The following is a 15,994-nucleotide window of genomic DNA, read 5'->3' as shown; positions in this document are numbered from 1 at the left end:
GGGCCCGGGGGAAACCCACGACCATCCGCAGGTTGCTGGCACACCTTCCCACCTACGGCCGGAGAGGAAGCCAGCATGAGCTGGACTTGAACTCACAGCGGCCGCATTGGTGAGAGACTCCTGGGTCATTGCGCTGCGCTAGGGCGCTAACCAACTGAGCCACGGAGGCCCCTTGCTAAAAAGCATAACTTAAAATGCATAACATGGTGTGAATTTCATAGTTTGTATGAAGCATTCGGGATACGGACAAAAGGTCCACTGGACAACAAGGTCTCACAGTCTCACAACTACCCTAGGACAAAAAGCCCATCCCTTCCATCAAGAACATGCAAAACACCCACAAATCATAAAGAACTCAACCCAAAAAATTGTTTTAAGGAGGTATATGATGAAATCTAAACTTGTTAAATAAATTAATGAGTGAACAGAGTAGATATCATTCAATCATTTATAAAAGAGGCCGTTATATTTTAACGAATTCAGTTTATTTGGCCGTGTATTTTTGTTACTCTTGTATAGACAAGAACAATAATAAGAAAATCTGTTGCCAAATAATAAGTTACAAATTTATAAATGTAAGTAAAATAACAAGCTGAAAAGCGTTGTAATTTCCCTCAAAAGGGAAAAATATACGGTTATAAATGTATTGTTTAGATGTTGCAGCCGCAGGCATCGCATTATGAAGACACTACAACAATGTCTCCATGGAAATGGCCATAGCACCCGTTCATATCTGCAACAGCTGCAACGCTGGAACACATGTATTTTATTTTGTGATCATGCATGTATCATTTTTCATATTTCTTGTGAACAAATTTTCACCGAAGTAATAAATTTGCTGCTGTCTTGTAAATTATTTTTCTTTCACTTTCATAAAAGAAAGAAGTCCAAAATTCGGCTGAACTGAAGTAGTTATTTAACAAAAAGGTTCTCAGTAAGAAAAAAGATTGTCAGTAAAGCTAAATATATCCATACCGACTCTGTTCAGTCATAACATTATTTAATCAGTTTAGATCTGAATATATATCTCTCTTAAACTTTTATAAATATATACACTAATGAATGCATACAGTAAGAAATTCATACGCAAAGTATAAGTAAGTTAAGTATAAAAATATATCAGTACTAAAAGTCATCGAGTCATACAATAACATCGAGAAAGCTCTGAAGAAATACTCAGACTATCTGGAAAGCTGACAATTATACAAATCCAAAGGATACAAGATCGCTGACAGCGATTCAAAAATAGGCATTTTCCTATGCAATAACGTTGGGAGAACAGTTTTCACCCACGTCGTTTGTTACTAAGGAGATCACGTGGTCTCTAGATTCCGATCCGTCTAAGAGAATACAAGAACAACTGTTCACATTTAACTTTATTGAATACAGCGACTGCTATATTAGCCACTAATGTTAAAACTCATACAGGCTCGTTACAACGGATTATCGGATGTGTTAATTTCCCGTCGTTTTAACCTTAGTTATTACTCCACATACCTGGTTATAAATTTAACTGTCGTCGAGTCAAGGCGTCCTTCCGATGTCCGGTGTCCCCCAAATACTGATTTATCAGATTCACTCCGATTTTACGCCTGCAGATTTCGGTTTTATGTAGACTTTGTGTATAAGTATGTAGGGTATACCGTATCCCTATGAGCTTACAAATTTATATCACAAATAGGTGTACAATCGTGGGTGCCTAATTTTCACTGCGGGAAAAAAATCCAACCAATGGCAAACAACAGGGATGGTAGTTCATGTACTGTACATCCGCAATATGTGTGAAACCCTAAAATGGGAGTGACACACTGAAACCTACCCGGATGTAGGCCTGATGTTGCTGGTTTGACTCCAACCGTGTCCGGTACACACAGTGTACCCATATGCGTATTATACGAGTGATGTCACTACCAAGTTTTCAAGTTTATAATTAAACCGGCCCTAAGATATGTATGAGAGAATTACATACAGTTGACAGTGTTGGCCATCAAATGATCTTTTTTGTGTTTTATGAATCCATACTCTCATGTCTTCTAGCACAAACAACGCCACAATCGAATTTACCTGGCTGAGAGGCGGGCCATGTAATGTCCCAGGGGTTCAAACCCGGAGATGGACAGAGTTTACCTGGCTGAGAGGCGGGCCATGTAATGTCCCAGGGGTTCAAACCCGGAGATGGACAGAGTTTACCTGGCTGAGAGGCGGGCCATGTAATGTCCCAGGGGTTCAAACCCGGAGATGGACAGAGTATTCGTGAATTTTCCAGTCATTTTTTGTGGGGCTTTGTGACAGTAAACGTTCAACAACGCTCGTGGGCCTGTTTGCACATGCGCGCAGTCTAACTTGAAGACCACTTTCCTAACATTATGGTGTACGTATGTAACCGTACAACTCATCTCCACGTGGGAAAGCTCTTCAGTATAACTTGCCAATGTCGGTTTTTTAGCGTGGACACTCTGGTTTCCTCCACCCATAAAAGTGACCTCCATTTTATCAGTCAAACATTTGAGTGTGCCTGGCGTTATGCAATAGGTCCCAATCAAGTACCATACCGGTTAGTGGATAAATAAGGGAGTTTTTTGATCTTTTCTTGCTAAAGGAAAAAATGTATTACTGTGTCATGTGACAATTAAATACTGATTACCTGCCTCGCCGTATTCCAGAGACACAAATCTCACCCTTTGCCTTCAGAAAGTTCACACTTTCAGGTTTTCAATTTTTGCCGTGGTTCGTCCGTTCCAAATAACTATTTATGAGACTTTTTTTCAGACGCTCATGCCATAGCAGATGTAATCGTAATTATCCTTGCCAAAAAGAACTTTTTTAAACCTTAACAGGTTCGAACTCTAAACTGCCACATTGTATTATTTTGCTGGAAAGGAGTTACTTTGTGTGATGTACCGGTATCAGTTGAATAGGTTTACCACATATACACACCTACACTGCAACTTGCTATACCAGAGCATTAAGATATGCATGGGATAACAAGAAAGGAGTTAGGCCTACTTTGTGTGATGTACCGGTATCAGTTGAATAGGTTTACCACATATAGGCCTACACACCTACACTGCAACTTGCTATACCAGAGCATTAAGATATGCATGGGATAACAAGAAGGGTAGTTACTAAGAATCTTTTAAAAGGCATTCTTCACAATAAATCAGCGTCTCGTCTAAGGTTTCCAATTTACGTACGAGTATACATGCAGAATCGGCTATATTCTGCACAGGTAGGTCTATTAGATGTATACGTATAATAAATAATATAATAACGAAAGCAAGTACTAGTACACCGAGGGGGCGACCCAGTGACTAAATGTGTTTCAAAACAAGCATGGCGTAATAAAACACAGTTGTGCGGCTGGTTATCTCTGACTGATTAGCTGACGACTTTCATTTGCTTCGTATGCCCCTGATTAAATTGAATCACCAAGCTGTGTTAAGATCTGTGATCAGCTGACACCCTTCAGGTTGGAGACAACTGACTGAAGCTAAAGCTGTCCATTTCGTTCAAGACAGATTTGGTAAACGATGCCTCCTGACTTTCCGATGCCTGACACAGTTACGATTTTAGATTGATTGTAGCAGTCTGTTGTGGCGCGAATGTAAACTCGGAAGCCAGGTAAAGGGATGTCTCCACAACAATATGTATTACCACTGATTCTCAGTGTTTGCAGAGCACATGTATGCAGGAAATGTAACAGCTTGACTCTGATGTGAAAAGACAGCAAGGAAGAGAGTCAGAATATTTTAAGTTACCGTTGAAAGAAACTTTATGAGTCACAGGTAACGTTCTCACGCGCTTGCGATTTCTCATGCAAAGTTATCTCCCTTGCTGAGGCTCTCGGTTTATACCAAGTAACTCTAGTGTTGATATATATTCGAGCATTTAAACTCATTCATAAGGATTTGTTTGTGATTTGGATGATTCACGAGAGGGTATGAATCGGTGTCTAAACTGGTTGTGTAGATGTCATCGTTACATATGTCTTTAACATGTATTACCACGGTAGTTAGAGACAGCTGAACGTACAGTACACGTGGCTGTGGAACATGGTCCAGATCTGACAAGACCAAAATTTAATGGACTGGTGCTTTGCCCATGCAGGGTCAGATTCACAAATTTTAACCGTAGTCCACCCATAGCTTTTCCGTAAAGTTATAAGTTTTCTTTTCATCCATGGTCGTGGGTTTCCCCCGGGCTCTGACCGGTTTCCTCCCACCATAATGCTGGCCGCCGCCGTGTAAGTGAAATATTCTTGAGTACCGCGTAAAACACCAAACAAATAAATTTCTTTTCATCGCCAGTGGAGATCTCTTTTCGCCGCTTTCTGTATATCTGTCAGCAAGTTCACGGGAAAAAGCTGCTCACGGATTTGGATTTGGATTTGATCGTCATCAGAACTCTGTTTTGGACACGATTCTTCAACATTAGACGTAGGACAGAAACGCATAATTCCTTCCGTCTGCAGGGATCGCGGAAATTTGCACATTTTGATGGAGCGAACATTTGAACTATTTTTATTCATTTCCAGGGTGATCAAGGGGCAATTGTCCCATTTACAGATTCTGTAACACACAACCAAGCATACACTTTTATACAGTCGTTAAAATAACAAGTGAATTTTAACACATCTTTGTACAAAATTAACAAATTATATACATTTTTGGAATAAACTTTTGTTGTTGAAACATTTTATGAATGTATAAGGTGCTAGATCAATATAACTACCAAAAGGGATATTACATTTAAGCTTGCAAAAATGTTATGATTGTATGATTTATCTGTACAGTATTTTACGATCGAGGCTTTAGACGCTTGTAGTCTCGGGTTATGTCGCGGTTTTTCCCCACTGTAATGTTCGCCGCCATCGCATAAGTGAGACATTCTTTACCGCGGAAAACAGCAGTTAAATAAATAAATAAATAAATAGGTAATTTAAATACATGTTTTGACTACTAGTCTAGAGGCTAAAATTTCATTTGGTGTTTAACGATGGCATGCTTACTCAGAGCTCATTGTACACCTCTAGCTTAGCCCAATCCACCTCTGATATAACAACATTAAGTTTAACTGAATGTCTTTTAGATCCCTTGTAAGAAGTAAGGAGGGGTATTGAGAGAGTGGGTTGAGATGCTGTCGGTGACGGTGTCCAGTTTGGTTTAAGTTTTGGCCATTCATGGGTTGCAGTGGCCACCCATAGTACTCAGATAGCCAATCGTCGGTAGCCATTTGGATATCGAAGACAACTCCATAACATACAAATTCATTGCTCTACAATCCTTACGCATACCATAAACAGTCATAGTTGTGATAGTTTAATAATTCTGGCCTTTCTTGTTGTTTTATTGGTTTTAGTACTATCTAATTAAAGAATAATCGCTGTGAATGACAGTGTCATTAATTGTGCTTCATTTTGATTTAGAGGTCAGTATTTGAACATGAACATGACTTGAACATAATGCAGTTTTAGGAACTGCTCAATCAGGCGAGATACCGGTATTCTCTGAATGCCTTGTTTTACCCTGCCACGGACTGAACTGTTGAATAATCCTCAACTCATTGTTGATGTACAAAGATTAATTCGTTTTAGTTGTATGTACCAAGGATTTTATTGGAGTGGATTTGAGTTGGGGGGGGGGGGGGGAGGTTACGGGTCCTTTGCGTGGCATTTTAAGCAGGACCACCGGTTGAGCCCAGGGTAGGGATAGTCATACCTTATGTTCTCTCAGTAGAAAAATATTACTCTGGCTTATTTTGTACCTCTTGGTCGTTTTTTTTCTCTGTGGCTCAAGACGATGGAGTTCAACACGACGGTCTTGGTTGCCATCCTGGCGGCGGTCATGGGGTACTTCACCTCCAGTTACTGGATGAAGTTTTTCCGGAAACCACCACGAGTGGAAGGGTTTTTCAGGCCAGAGTTTAGACCTGTAGCCGAAAGATTTCGGTGAGTGTTAGTTTTGTTTCTCACTCTCAGTGGGCTGTATTTAACCTGAATTTATAGTGGTACTCCGCTATTGTAGAGCAATTTGAGACACGTGACCAGTTGTCTGTTTTTTCTCGTCCACTGCCATCTGCATCATATGGCAGGTTAAGTCAAATCCCTAACGTTTTTTAAGGGACCTTTAGGAACAGTCATTGGCTAATGCGAGGTATAAATTTATTATTTTGACATCGTATTTTCTTTAGTCTGAACCGCTCTAAGATTCATGGACCAATTCCACAGAGCCATTTCTGACTTAAGTTAAAATTTGAAATGCAATTTTGGAGCTTATTTTTTGGCCCTTGAAAATTTAAATTTTGACCATGTCATGAATTTGAACTTAAGAAGTCAAATGTATCAAAATTTCAACTTCCAGTACTAAAAACTGTCCATTGTGATATGGTTTTTTGTTTTGACTTTAGTCAGAAATGGCTTTGTGGAATTTGCCTCATTTGTTTTCCATTATTATGAGACATTTAAAATAAATACGGCGTTTGCTTTCAAAATATTGCAAATCAGACAAGCGTGAATAATGTTTTAAATGACCATTTTCTTAGAAAGAGTCATGCTTAACTTGAAAAGCAGCCCTAGGCCTGAAGTTCAACCAAAGTCTTCTTGCAGTTTACGTGGTCAGCTGTTTCGTAAATATTTCACACAGTACCGATATAAGCTTATACTGTACATTTTTCGGAGGAGGTCTTGCCCAGCTGAGAAGATATCGATTATTGAAGGAATCTGTGGTTCATGTTTTTCAGGATATTCTTGAATATAGCGTAAAACAGCAACCAAGTAATTAATTAAATAAATAAACAAAACGTTTGCAGGAAAAATATGGAGTCGGGTTTGGAAAGCGGTGGGACATTCGCAGCTTATGTCAATGGTGAGCTTGTTGTGGATATGTGGGGAGGCTTCACGGACTATGAGCTTCATCACTACTGGAAAAACTACACAGTCGGCAATGTGGCGTCCGTGACCAAACTTGTGGCATCAATAACATTTGCAAAGTTGGTCGATAAGTGAGTATGATTAAGTAAGTGACTAAGAGAAATAACGATTCTGCATGCGCAAAGTCGTGTAACAATTATGGTTTAAAGGAAAAGTCCACTCTCAAGCGAAGTATGTATCAGATGAACGACCATTAAAACTGTCCAGGAAAACAGTTGGATTTATTTATTTTTTTACAATTGTTTAACCTTGTAAAATGTATTTGAATATCTTACTCTACGGTGGCCCTATCTGGTCATAATGGGACCAGTGACGTCACAAACAGTTTTTGCCACGTAACGCACATTAGACTGCCATATTGCATCATACAAAGTGCATATACATATAGATCTGTGAAGGCATTCGTTGATTTGACCTTGAAACGAATCATTTCAGGCAAAAACTATAGATGTCACGTAATTGATACCTTCTGGGTCACAACAGAGCACCGTAGAATTCTATCTTTTAATACAATTTTACTCGGTAAAATTCTAAAATTTCCTGGACAGTTTTTAATGGTCTTTCATCTGATATATGCTTTATTTTAGAGTGGCTCTGCCTTTACCTTTTGCGCCTTGCCGGTGAGTACAGACAACGGATCAGAATTGAGAGGTGATTGGAAGTTTTCTGTTGATTGGTGGGGTTTGGTGTGGTGGGAAGGGGGTGGGGATGATGGGAAGGGAAAAATGACAGGATCTACAGCCTTCAACCAGATATCTGCAATATGTTTGATGTAAAACCACGGTCGAACTAGCAGAGTTGAATTCAGGAACGTACATCTGCTCAAGATGTATGCAGGTGTATTCGACCACCTTGTGTTGAAAGTTCAGATTTCAGCCCTATCCTTTTTGTAACTGTCTTTACATGTCGCCATTTCGGCCGTAAAAAGTGTATACGAAATCTCTGCGTTTAATGATATGTGACTCAACGGAAGTTACTCGAAATGGCATTCTCCTGGATTTCGGTGATAACGGTGATTTTCACAGATGGATGAAATGGGGTGGCCAAAATAAATCACCAGCCTTAGGTGTACTCTCTATACAGACGATGGTGGTTATTTGTGCCATGTTAGGTGTGAGACTTAAACTCAGTTCTGGATTGGGTGCCTTATGGTGTTTTGGTGATCTGCCAAAGACCTACACTCAGAAAATTAACGTGTCAATTTTAACAGAAGGTCTTTTGTCTAAATGATGCTAGAATATGTTCTGCTATTGCAGCAGATTATTCTGTTGCAATAGCAGAACATAAATATAACACACATATAACCTATTAACTAAACATATTATATTACACAGGATATTATCGTGAATATGGCACAGTGTTATGTTATGATAACAGAATGTATTCTAGCATCACTCAAAAATCAGACTTTCATTTAAAATTGACAGATTAATTGTTTGAGTATATACACCTGGCAAATTTCTCCGAAGGTCTAATTTTTTTTCCCATGTTTCATGGGTATAGGTAGTACTTTCTGGAATGTAAGCACCAATGTATGTATATATATATATATATATATATATATATATATATATATATATATATATATATATAGATTGCCTGTGTTTTACTGTATAATGTCACGATATATGCTTGATGTGTCACATATATATATATATATATATATATATATATATATATATATATATATATATATATATATATATTACATATAATTATTATATATATTATTATATATAATGGATATGATGAGGAACCTTTCCTGCGTGAAGTAATCCGGACCCAGACTCTGTAGTCCACAGGTAATGTTTTCGCGGTAATGTTTTATGGACAAACAGGTATTCAAAATGCATTACCCATGCATTGTAAGACAATTGTTAATTCAACTATGCGACGGAAAAGTTACCCCGTTGTTGTACTTGTACTTTGCTAACTGCCGTAGGTGTACTATTCAGAGAGTATGTTGTATTCCTCCAGCGGTCACGTCAGTTATGACAAGCCAGTCAGTGACTACTGGCCCGAGTTTGCGCAGAACGGGAAAAGTCAGGTGACGGTCAGGATGTTGCTGAGCCATCAGGTAAGTGCGCGCCATGTGGCTAGAACACTAGGTCACGTGCCCGGCATTCTGCTTCTTGTTGTACTTGCCGTGCAGAGACCGGAAGTCTCCAGACCAATACCTGTTGTATCCTCGAAGACCACAATATAAGCATACTCATTACAGTGCCTGCGTCGATCCCTACGTTCGCTTTACATCACTGCCGTCACTAGCAAACTTTTGTACAACGCCTACTGTCTCAACCTTTGTCTCTTTGCCAGGCGATGGTTCACTGTGTTCACTCAATTCATAAACCTTGAGCCGTAAAGTGAAATAAATAAATACATACATACATACATACATACGTACTTTCGGGAGACTCTGGATGAAACCCGGGTCGGAACATACCAAAGAATTTAAAGAATGGTACTTGTTGCTTGCGAGGTTAGAGTAAGGAAACAGGACAGGATGGTCCGGTGTCAGTATAATGTGACTGAGTGGGTTGCCATGTCTAGTGTCTTCAGCATGATACTTCGGTGACGGTAGCACTTTGGGTGCATGGACTTGCCCTACTACAAAAAGAGACAGTATAAGTACACACACCTAATTACTCCCTCTCGTTTCATGACTGAAAACTTGTTACGTATGACGTATAACCGCAAGCATACGTACATGCTTGAGAAATTGGTATTTTGATGGATAGTATGCCTGTGTTTACTGAATAAAGTCACGATATATGCTTGATGTGCCACATACATGCTTGAGAATTGGTATTTTGATGGGTAGATTGCCTGTGTTTTGCTGTATAAAGTCACGATATATGCTTGATGTGTCACATACATGCTTGAGAATTGGTATTTTGATGGGTAGATTGCCTGTGTTTTACTGTATAAAGTCACGATATATGCTTGATGTGTCACATACATGCTTGAGAATTGGTATTTTGATGGATAGTATCCTTGTGTTTTACTGTATAAAGTCACGATATATGCTTGAGAATTGGTATTTTCATGAATAGTATCCCTGTGTTTTACTGTATAAAGTCACGATACATGCTTGAGGATTGGCATTTTGATAGATAGTATCCCTGTGTTTTATTGTATAAAGTCAGGATATATGCTTGATGTATCACATGCATGCTTGAGGATTGGCATTTTGATGGAATGTATCCCTGTGTTTTACTGTATAAAGTCACGATACATGCTTGAGGATTGGCATTTTGATGGATAGTATCCCTGTGTTTTACTGTATAAAGTCTCGATACATGCTTGAGGATTGGCATTTTGATAGATAGTATCCCTGTGTTTTACTGTATAAAGTCACGATACAAGAGGAAACAGACCAACTGATAAGTTCCTCTTCCCCCAGGCAGGTGTAATTGGACTTAGTGTGCCCCTGACCCCGGAGATGATTCGCGATGACTGGGAAAGAGTGGAAGAAATTCTGGCGGAACAAAAGCCGCTTTTTGAACCAGGTTTGTAGAAAAGACTGTACAGTTATTTACTTGATGGGTGTTGTAAGCCTACTCAAGAGACTGTACCGTAAAGATAGGCTTTATTTATAATGTACTCACTGAAATCCTAACTATTCTGCTTGAGAATAATGGGTGCTGTGTGTCTCGGATTGTAATCCATACCGACAAAGTCTCAACTTTGCTGCTTAACATTTTGTTTATCGTATTACGACGGTGGTCAGATTTAGTGGGCGGGAGTAATTTGTCAATCGTCACGTGTCTAGCAAAGATTTTATATGCGACATATCCAAGGCGTTCATCCTCTGTTGTAAGAGTAGTAAGTTTTTTTATTGCGTTTGTGTACACAAGGAAACGGCATATCAAAATGCGTTATTATCAATACATTTGGCCGCCACGGATTACACGACGTTGTTGCAAAGCAATTCGCTCGTTTTGTTATCACTCGTGGAATCAATGTGCATTTATTTATTTGATTGGTGTTTTAAGTCGTACATTTACTTATTAGGCAGCGGCCGGTTTTTTAATCGGTTTTCGGTGTGTGTTCCAGGTGCAGGCACTGCCTATCATGCCTACACGTTTGGGTTGTACATTGACGCTCTTGCCAGGAAAGTTGATCCCAAACATCGTCGACTGTATCAAATTTTTGCGGAGGACATAGCGGAACCATTTGGTGAGTGTACTGTTATGTTTGCGTCACAGACATGGCGTTATTTGAAACCATTTGGTGAGTGTACTGCTATTTTTTTCAGAAACATGACTTTATTCGGAACCATTTGGTGAGTGTACTGCAATTTTTTAACATACCAGGCGTTATTTGAAACCATTTGGTGAGTGCGCTGTTGAGTGTGCACAGACATAGTTTTATTTACACTAAGTAAATCCAAGTACGTATGCTAAAAGAAAAAGACCAGTTTTTAGCGATTGAGCGAAAAGTGACCAAATGTATAAATGCATCGATAGAGTATCAGAATTCAGCACATTGAGAAAATCGGAAACGCCACCATATTATCAAATTTAAGCATTCGGGCGCAATTTTTCATAACCTGAGAAGGAAACTGTTTACGCTTACGTCGACTCAAGCAAACCCTGTTTTGCTTTCACCTATCATGCCTCTTCCGAAATAACTAAGGTTATATATTGGTGTTGTATTTTCATTTAAAATGGCATCCCACATAAACCGCCATTCCACAATAACCAACATCCCACAATAACCGGCCTTGTACATTTCCTTGGATCCCAATAAAGCAGCGTTCCATAATAACTTGATCTGAGATCTGTTTCATTCAGAAATGCTAAGCATGCTAATGGCAAACCGATCTTAGAACTACATAATTAGAAGCATTCTCCACTATCCAGTTTTAATACTATAATGCCCAAACAAGACTGGTCCGAGTACATTGACTGTTGTTTGAGGAATATTTGGATACGCCATAGTTAAACGATACTGTATTGGATTATGATTACAAAATTATTAGTGACGATCAGAAGCAGAGATGTTACAACTTTGATTCGACTATCTTGAGGTACGTGGAGCGCGAATTCAGGTCGCCACCGTTCCCTACCATTTGGCGAACATAGGTGTTTTTGACTGTGGGTGAGGAGCCATGAATATGACGTATCCAAATATTTCTCAACCAAAAGCCGGTGTACTCGGACAAAAGCAAGACAATACTCAAGTGTGATGTCACTGATAGCTACTGATCCCGCATACCGTTTTGCTGGAAGAGTTTTCACATTATTCATTCATGAATAAAAGGTATGGCATATGTTACATGCGTGATCTTTCATCAGGTCATTGCTAATATACGGTTTGGAAGTTACCAGTAACCTCGACATTCTGAGTTCTTCACTTCAAACCTGAAATTTATTTGTTCAATGCTTACAAATGTGGGCATACACTAGATTTCAAAGGCATGCAAGATAGGAAAGATAAGAAAATGAAAAAAAGAAAGAAATCTCACCTATTTGATATTAGAGGGTGACCAGCATCGCGGAATAACTAACCAGTATTTTATGATTCCCAGACTTTTGAGGATGACGTTGTTGTTGTATAGATATCGATTTCTCCATCGGGTTACGGAAGCCTGAGCAATATCGAGTGGCCCGTGAGAGTCGTCAGAGCCTTTTTAGACAGCTTTGGGACGCGCTGTCGGCGCCAGACTACCACCGCTTGGTCCTATCTGTTATTTTTCGACAAAACCCGCTATTTGAAGCCAATAATCTGAGCATTAAAGATGCCGATAAAGTGAGTATACTTAGTCTTGTCAATGAGACAAAACACGATATGCGGTTGCTGTGAGTTCAAGTCCAGATCATGCTGGCTTCCTCTCCGGCTGTAAGTGAAAAGGTCTGTCTGCAATCTGCGGATGTTCGTGGGTTTCCTTCGGGCTCTGCCCGCTTTCCTCCCACCACAATGCTGGCCGCCGTCGTATAAGTGAAGTATCAATCAAATAAATAAATAAAAACCCGATATGTATATATGCATGTCTCCAAAAGTGTGTTTTTAGTTAATAAATTCGGCACGAATCTTGTTTACACAGGTTTACAAAAATCAAAAGTTTGGAAGCAAATTATAATTGTAGTAGATACTATTAAAAGAATGATACAAATAACTTTCTGCTTGCAAATGTTTCTATATGGGCATTCAGCGATTAATTTACATGTGTTTTAGACCTATCTTGTTCTTCAGTATCACAGTACATACTCTGTTTTCTAGAAGACGATGTCAAGTCTACAATTAATTGGCAGCAAAAACTCAAATTTGAGTGTATCGCTTTTAGACAAACTTGTTTTCATCAGAATACATGGGCCTGTATTTGGCAGCTCGAGCATCCATTTCTCATATAAAATCTGATTGAATATTGTCATTTGTTGTTATTTCCAGCCTGGCAAATGGGACGATCCAGACAGCAAAGAAATTCCTTATTGTTCAGGACAAGGCTTTGGCACAGCCAGATCATTGGCTAAGCTGACCGGAATTTTAGCCAATGGCGGAACATATCAAGGAAGACAACTGCTGAGTGCTGACGTCATGGACGACTTAAGCAGTGTGGCTGTTTCAGGTTACGACATGGCGCTGAAAAGGCCGGTCAGGAGAGGATCAGGTGTCTGGATTGTCAAAAACCCGTGGGTAGGTTCTACTGACAAGAATCTCAATGCATTTCAACAAAATGAAATGTTTTTTTTTTGTTTTTTGTTTTTGTTTTTTTGTTTGTTTGTTTTTTTTTTGGGGGGGGGGGGGAGGGGGACCTTTAACCTTCATCCGCAAACGGCGATGGCGTGGGTGAATACTGTCAATATCAACCTCTATAGCATGGATTAACTAATAAGAATTACCGTATGTCATCTATTTGAACCTCAACCTGTTATATGTCTTAAAGGTTTTCACTGTTCGGCATGCTCCTCAGCATGCTGCATGCAGGTGAACGCAATGACTACTCTGAGTAGTCTCTGGTTTACCTCCTAACGAAGGTGTGTGGGGTGTTGCGGTATTTACGCAGGGAGTAATGTAATCCCCCCCCCTACCCCACCCCCACCCCCCAATAAAAAAAACGCTCACACAGTAACTGATATGCAAAGGCAAACAAAATGGAGTCGCCTGTCCTGACTGCTAAATGTATCCCGTGACTGTACTTATGCGTGAATAATTAGAGTATAGTGTCAGGTTGTGGGTATTTTAACCACACCATGGCGAGCACATATTTCCTTTTCATTAGTCCTGGTAGGAGCGCGTACTTGAGATTCATTAAGCCAATCCCTGCCTGACATGTATACCTGTAGGAATCTTACAGAGGCTACAGAGTTACTTGACGAACAAAACCTAGTAATATTATTATAAATATTTGTCTTCAAAAATTCCAGACAAAACATAAGGGATTGGTACATTTTTCGCTTTTTATACATTTTATTGTTTTCTAAGATAGTCCTCTATCAGGACATTATATTTTTGGTGTTGTCCTACATTTTCTCTAAGCTAAATATTCTTGTGTCAGAGATACATGTACATGGATTATGTGAGTTGATTTTAATTGCAGCGTGATTATCATCCATGTAGGCTGTTTATGGTTATATAGAATATATTTTGCCGTTTCAGGGAGATGATGTGTTCGGTCACCCTGGTTTCGGAGGTCAGATGTCATACGTTGACCGGAAGAACAAGGTCGGCTTGGCGTACATCACCAACCATTTCTCCGTTTTCAGTTTGGGAGACGATCCAAGGTTCCGGGCGATGGAGGAAATGTTCTACAGATGTGTGGATAGCATGCCTTAACAGCACAACAAAGCCAGACTCATGAAGACACATGTAATACTCATTTGTACGCCCAGGAATCTCTTATGGTTAGCAGGTGCACGTATTTATACGTCTAAGTTCTCAGGGTCAGAAAATGTGGTCATATTCTTTGAAGGCCAGTATGTGACCTTTAAATGTAAATCTTCTTTGTCGTCATGTGGACTGGTGTAGAACTCTACGTTCTCATGGTCAGTCCATGCGTGATCTGGCATAATGGTCTACGTCCTTGTGGTTAGTAGAACAAGTAAACTCTACGTTCTCATGGTCAACATGTGGACTGGCATAAAGCTCTACGTTCTCATGGTCAGCATGTGGACTGGCATAAAGCTCTACGTTCTCGTGGTCAGCATGTGGACTGGCGTAAAGCTCTACGTTCTTGTGGTCAGCATGTGGACTGGCATAAAGCTCTATGTTCTCATGGTCAGCATGTGGACTGGCATAAAGCTCTACGTTCTCATGGTCAGCATGTGGACTGGCATAAAGCTCTACGTTCTCATGCTCGGTATATGGGCTGGCATAAAGCTCTACGCCCACAGGCTCTGTATGTGTACAAACATAAAGCTCTGTGTGCTCAGTCAGTATGTGGGCTCACTGGTGTAAAGCTCTACGTTCTCATGGTCAGCATGTGGACTGGCATAAAGCTCTACGTTCTCATGGTCAGCATGTGGACTGGCATAAAGCTCTACGTTCTCATGGTCAGCATGTGGACTGGCATAAAGCTCTACGTTCTCATGGTCAGTATGTGTACTGGCATGAAGTTCTACGTTCTCATGGTCAGCATGTGGACTGTCATAAAGCTCTACGTCCCCAGGCTCTGTGTGTGTACGAAGATAAAGCTCTGCGTTTTCATCGTCAGTATGTGGACTCACTGATGTATAGCTCTGCGTTTTCATCGTCAGTATGTGGACTCACTGGTGTAAAGCTCTGCGTTTTCATCGTCAGTATGTGGACTCACTGATGTAAAGCTCTGCGTTTTCATCGTCAGTATGTGGACTCACTGATGTAAAGCTCTGCGTTTTCATCGTCAGTATGTGGACTCACTGGTGTAAAGTTCTGCGTTTTCATCGTCAGTATGTGGACTCACTGGTGTAAAGTTCTGCGTTTTCATCGTCAGTATGTGGACTCACTGATGTAAAGCTCTGCGTTTTCATCGTCAGTATGTGGACTCACTGATGTAAAGCTCTGCGTTTTCATCGTCAGTATGTGGACTCACTGATGTAAAGTTCTGCGTTTTCATCGTCAGTATGTGGACTCACTGATGTAAAG

The 15,994-nt window shown here is 40.0% G+C and overlaps 1 protein-coding gene across 2 annotated transcripts; it reads left to right on the top strand.

The window, feature by feature from the left end:
- The first annotated feature begins 3,624 nt into the window (after positions 1-3,624).
- Positions 3,625-15,095, top strand: LOC135475502 (beta-lactamase domain-containing protein 2-like). 2 transcript variants are annotated; one of them, XM_064755429.1, is made up of 9 exons: positions 3,625-3,785; positions 5,796-5,947; positions 6,808-6,999; positions 8,906-9,005; positions 10,332-10,437; positions 10,985-11,107; positions 12,492-12,682; positions 13,322-13,567; positions 14,531-15,095. In XM_064755429.1, the coding sequence occupies exons 2-9, from the start codon at positions 5,799-5,801 to the stop codon at positions 14,705-14,707; spliced, it is 1,284 nt and encodes a 427-aa protein (XP_064611499.1). In that variant the 5' UTR covers positions 3,625-3,785; positions 5,796-5,798; the 3' UTR covers positions 14,708-15,095. The 2 variants fall into 2 exon arrangements, with proteins under 2 accessions (XP_064611499.1, XP_064611500.1); XM_064755430.1 differs by lacking the exon at positions 3,625-3,785 and having other exon boundaries at positions 5,677-5,947.
- The last annotated feature ends 899 nt before the right edge of the window (positions 15,096-15,994 follow it).

Source organism: Liolophura sinensis, chromosome 9 (genome assembly GCF_032854445.1).
Source record: "Liolophura sinensis isolate JHLJ2023 chromosome 9, CUHK_Ljap_v2, whole genome shotgun sequence".
Lineage (NCBI taxonomy): Eukaryota > Metazoa > Mollusca > Polyplacophora > Chitonida > Chitonidae > Liolophura > Liolophura sinensis.
The sequence above is the reverse complement of the archived record's forward strand: the minus strand, read 5'-3'. Positions and strand labels throughout refer to the sequence as shown.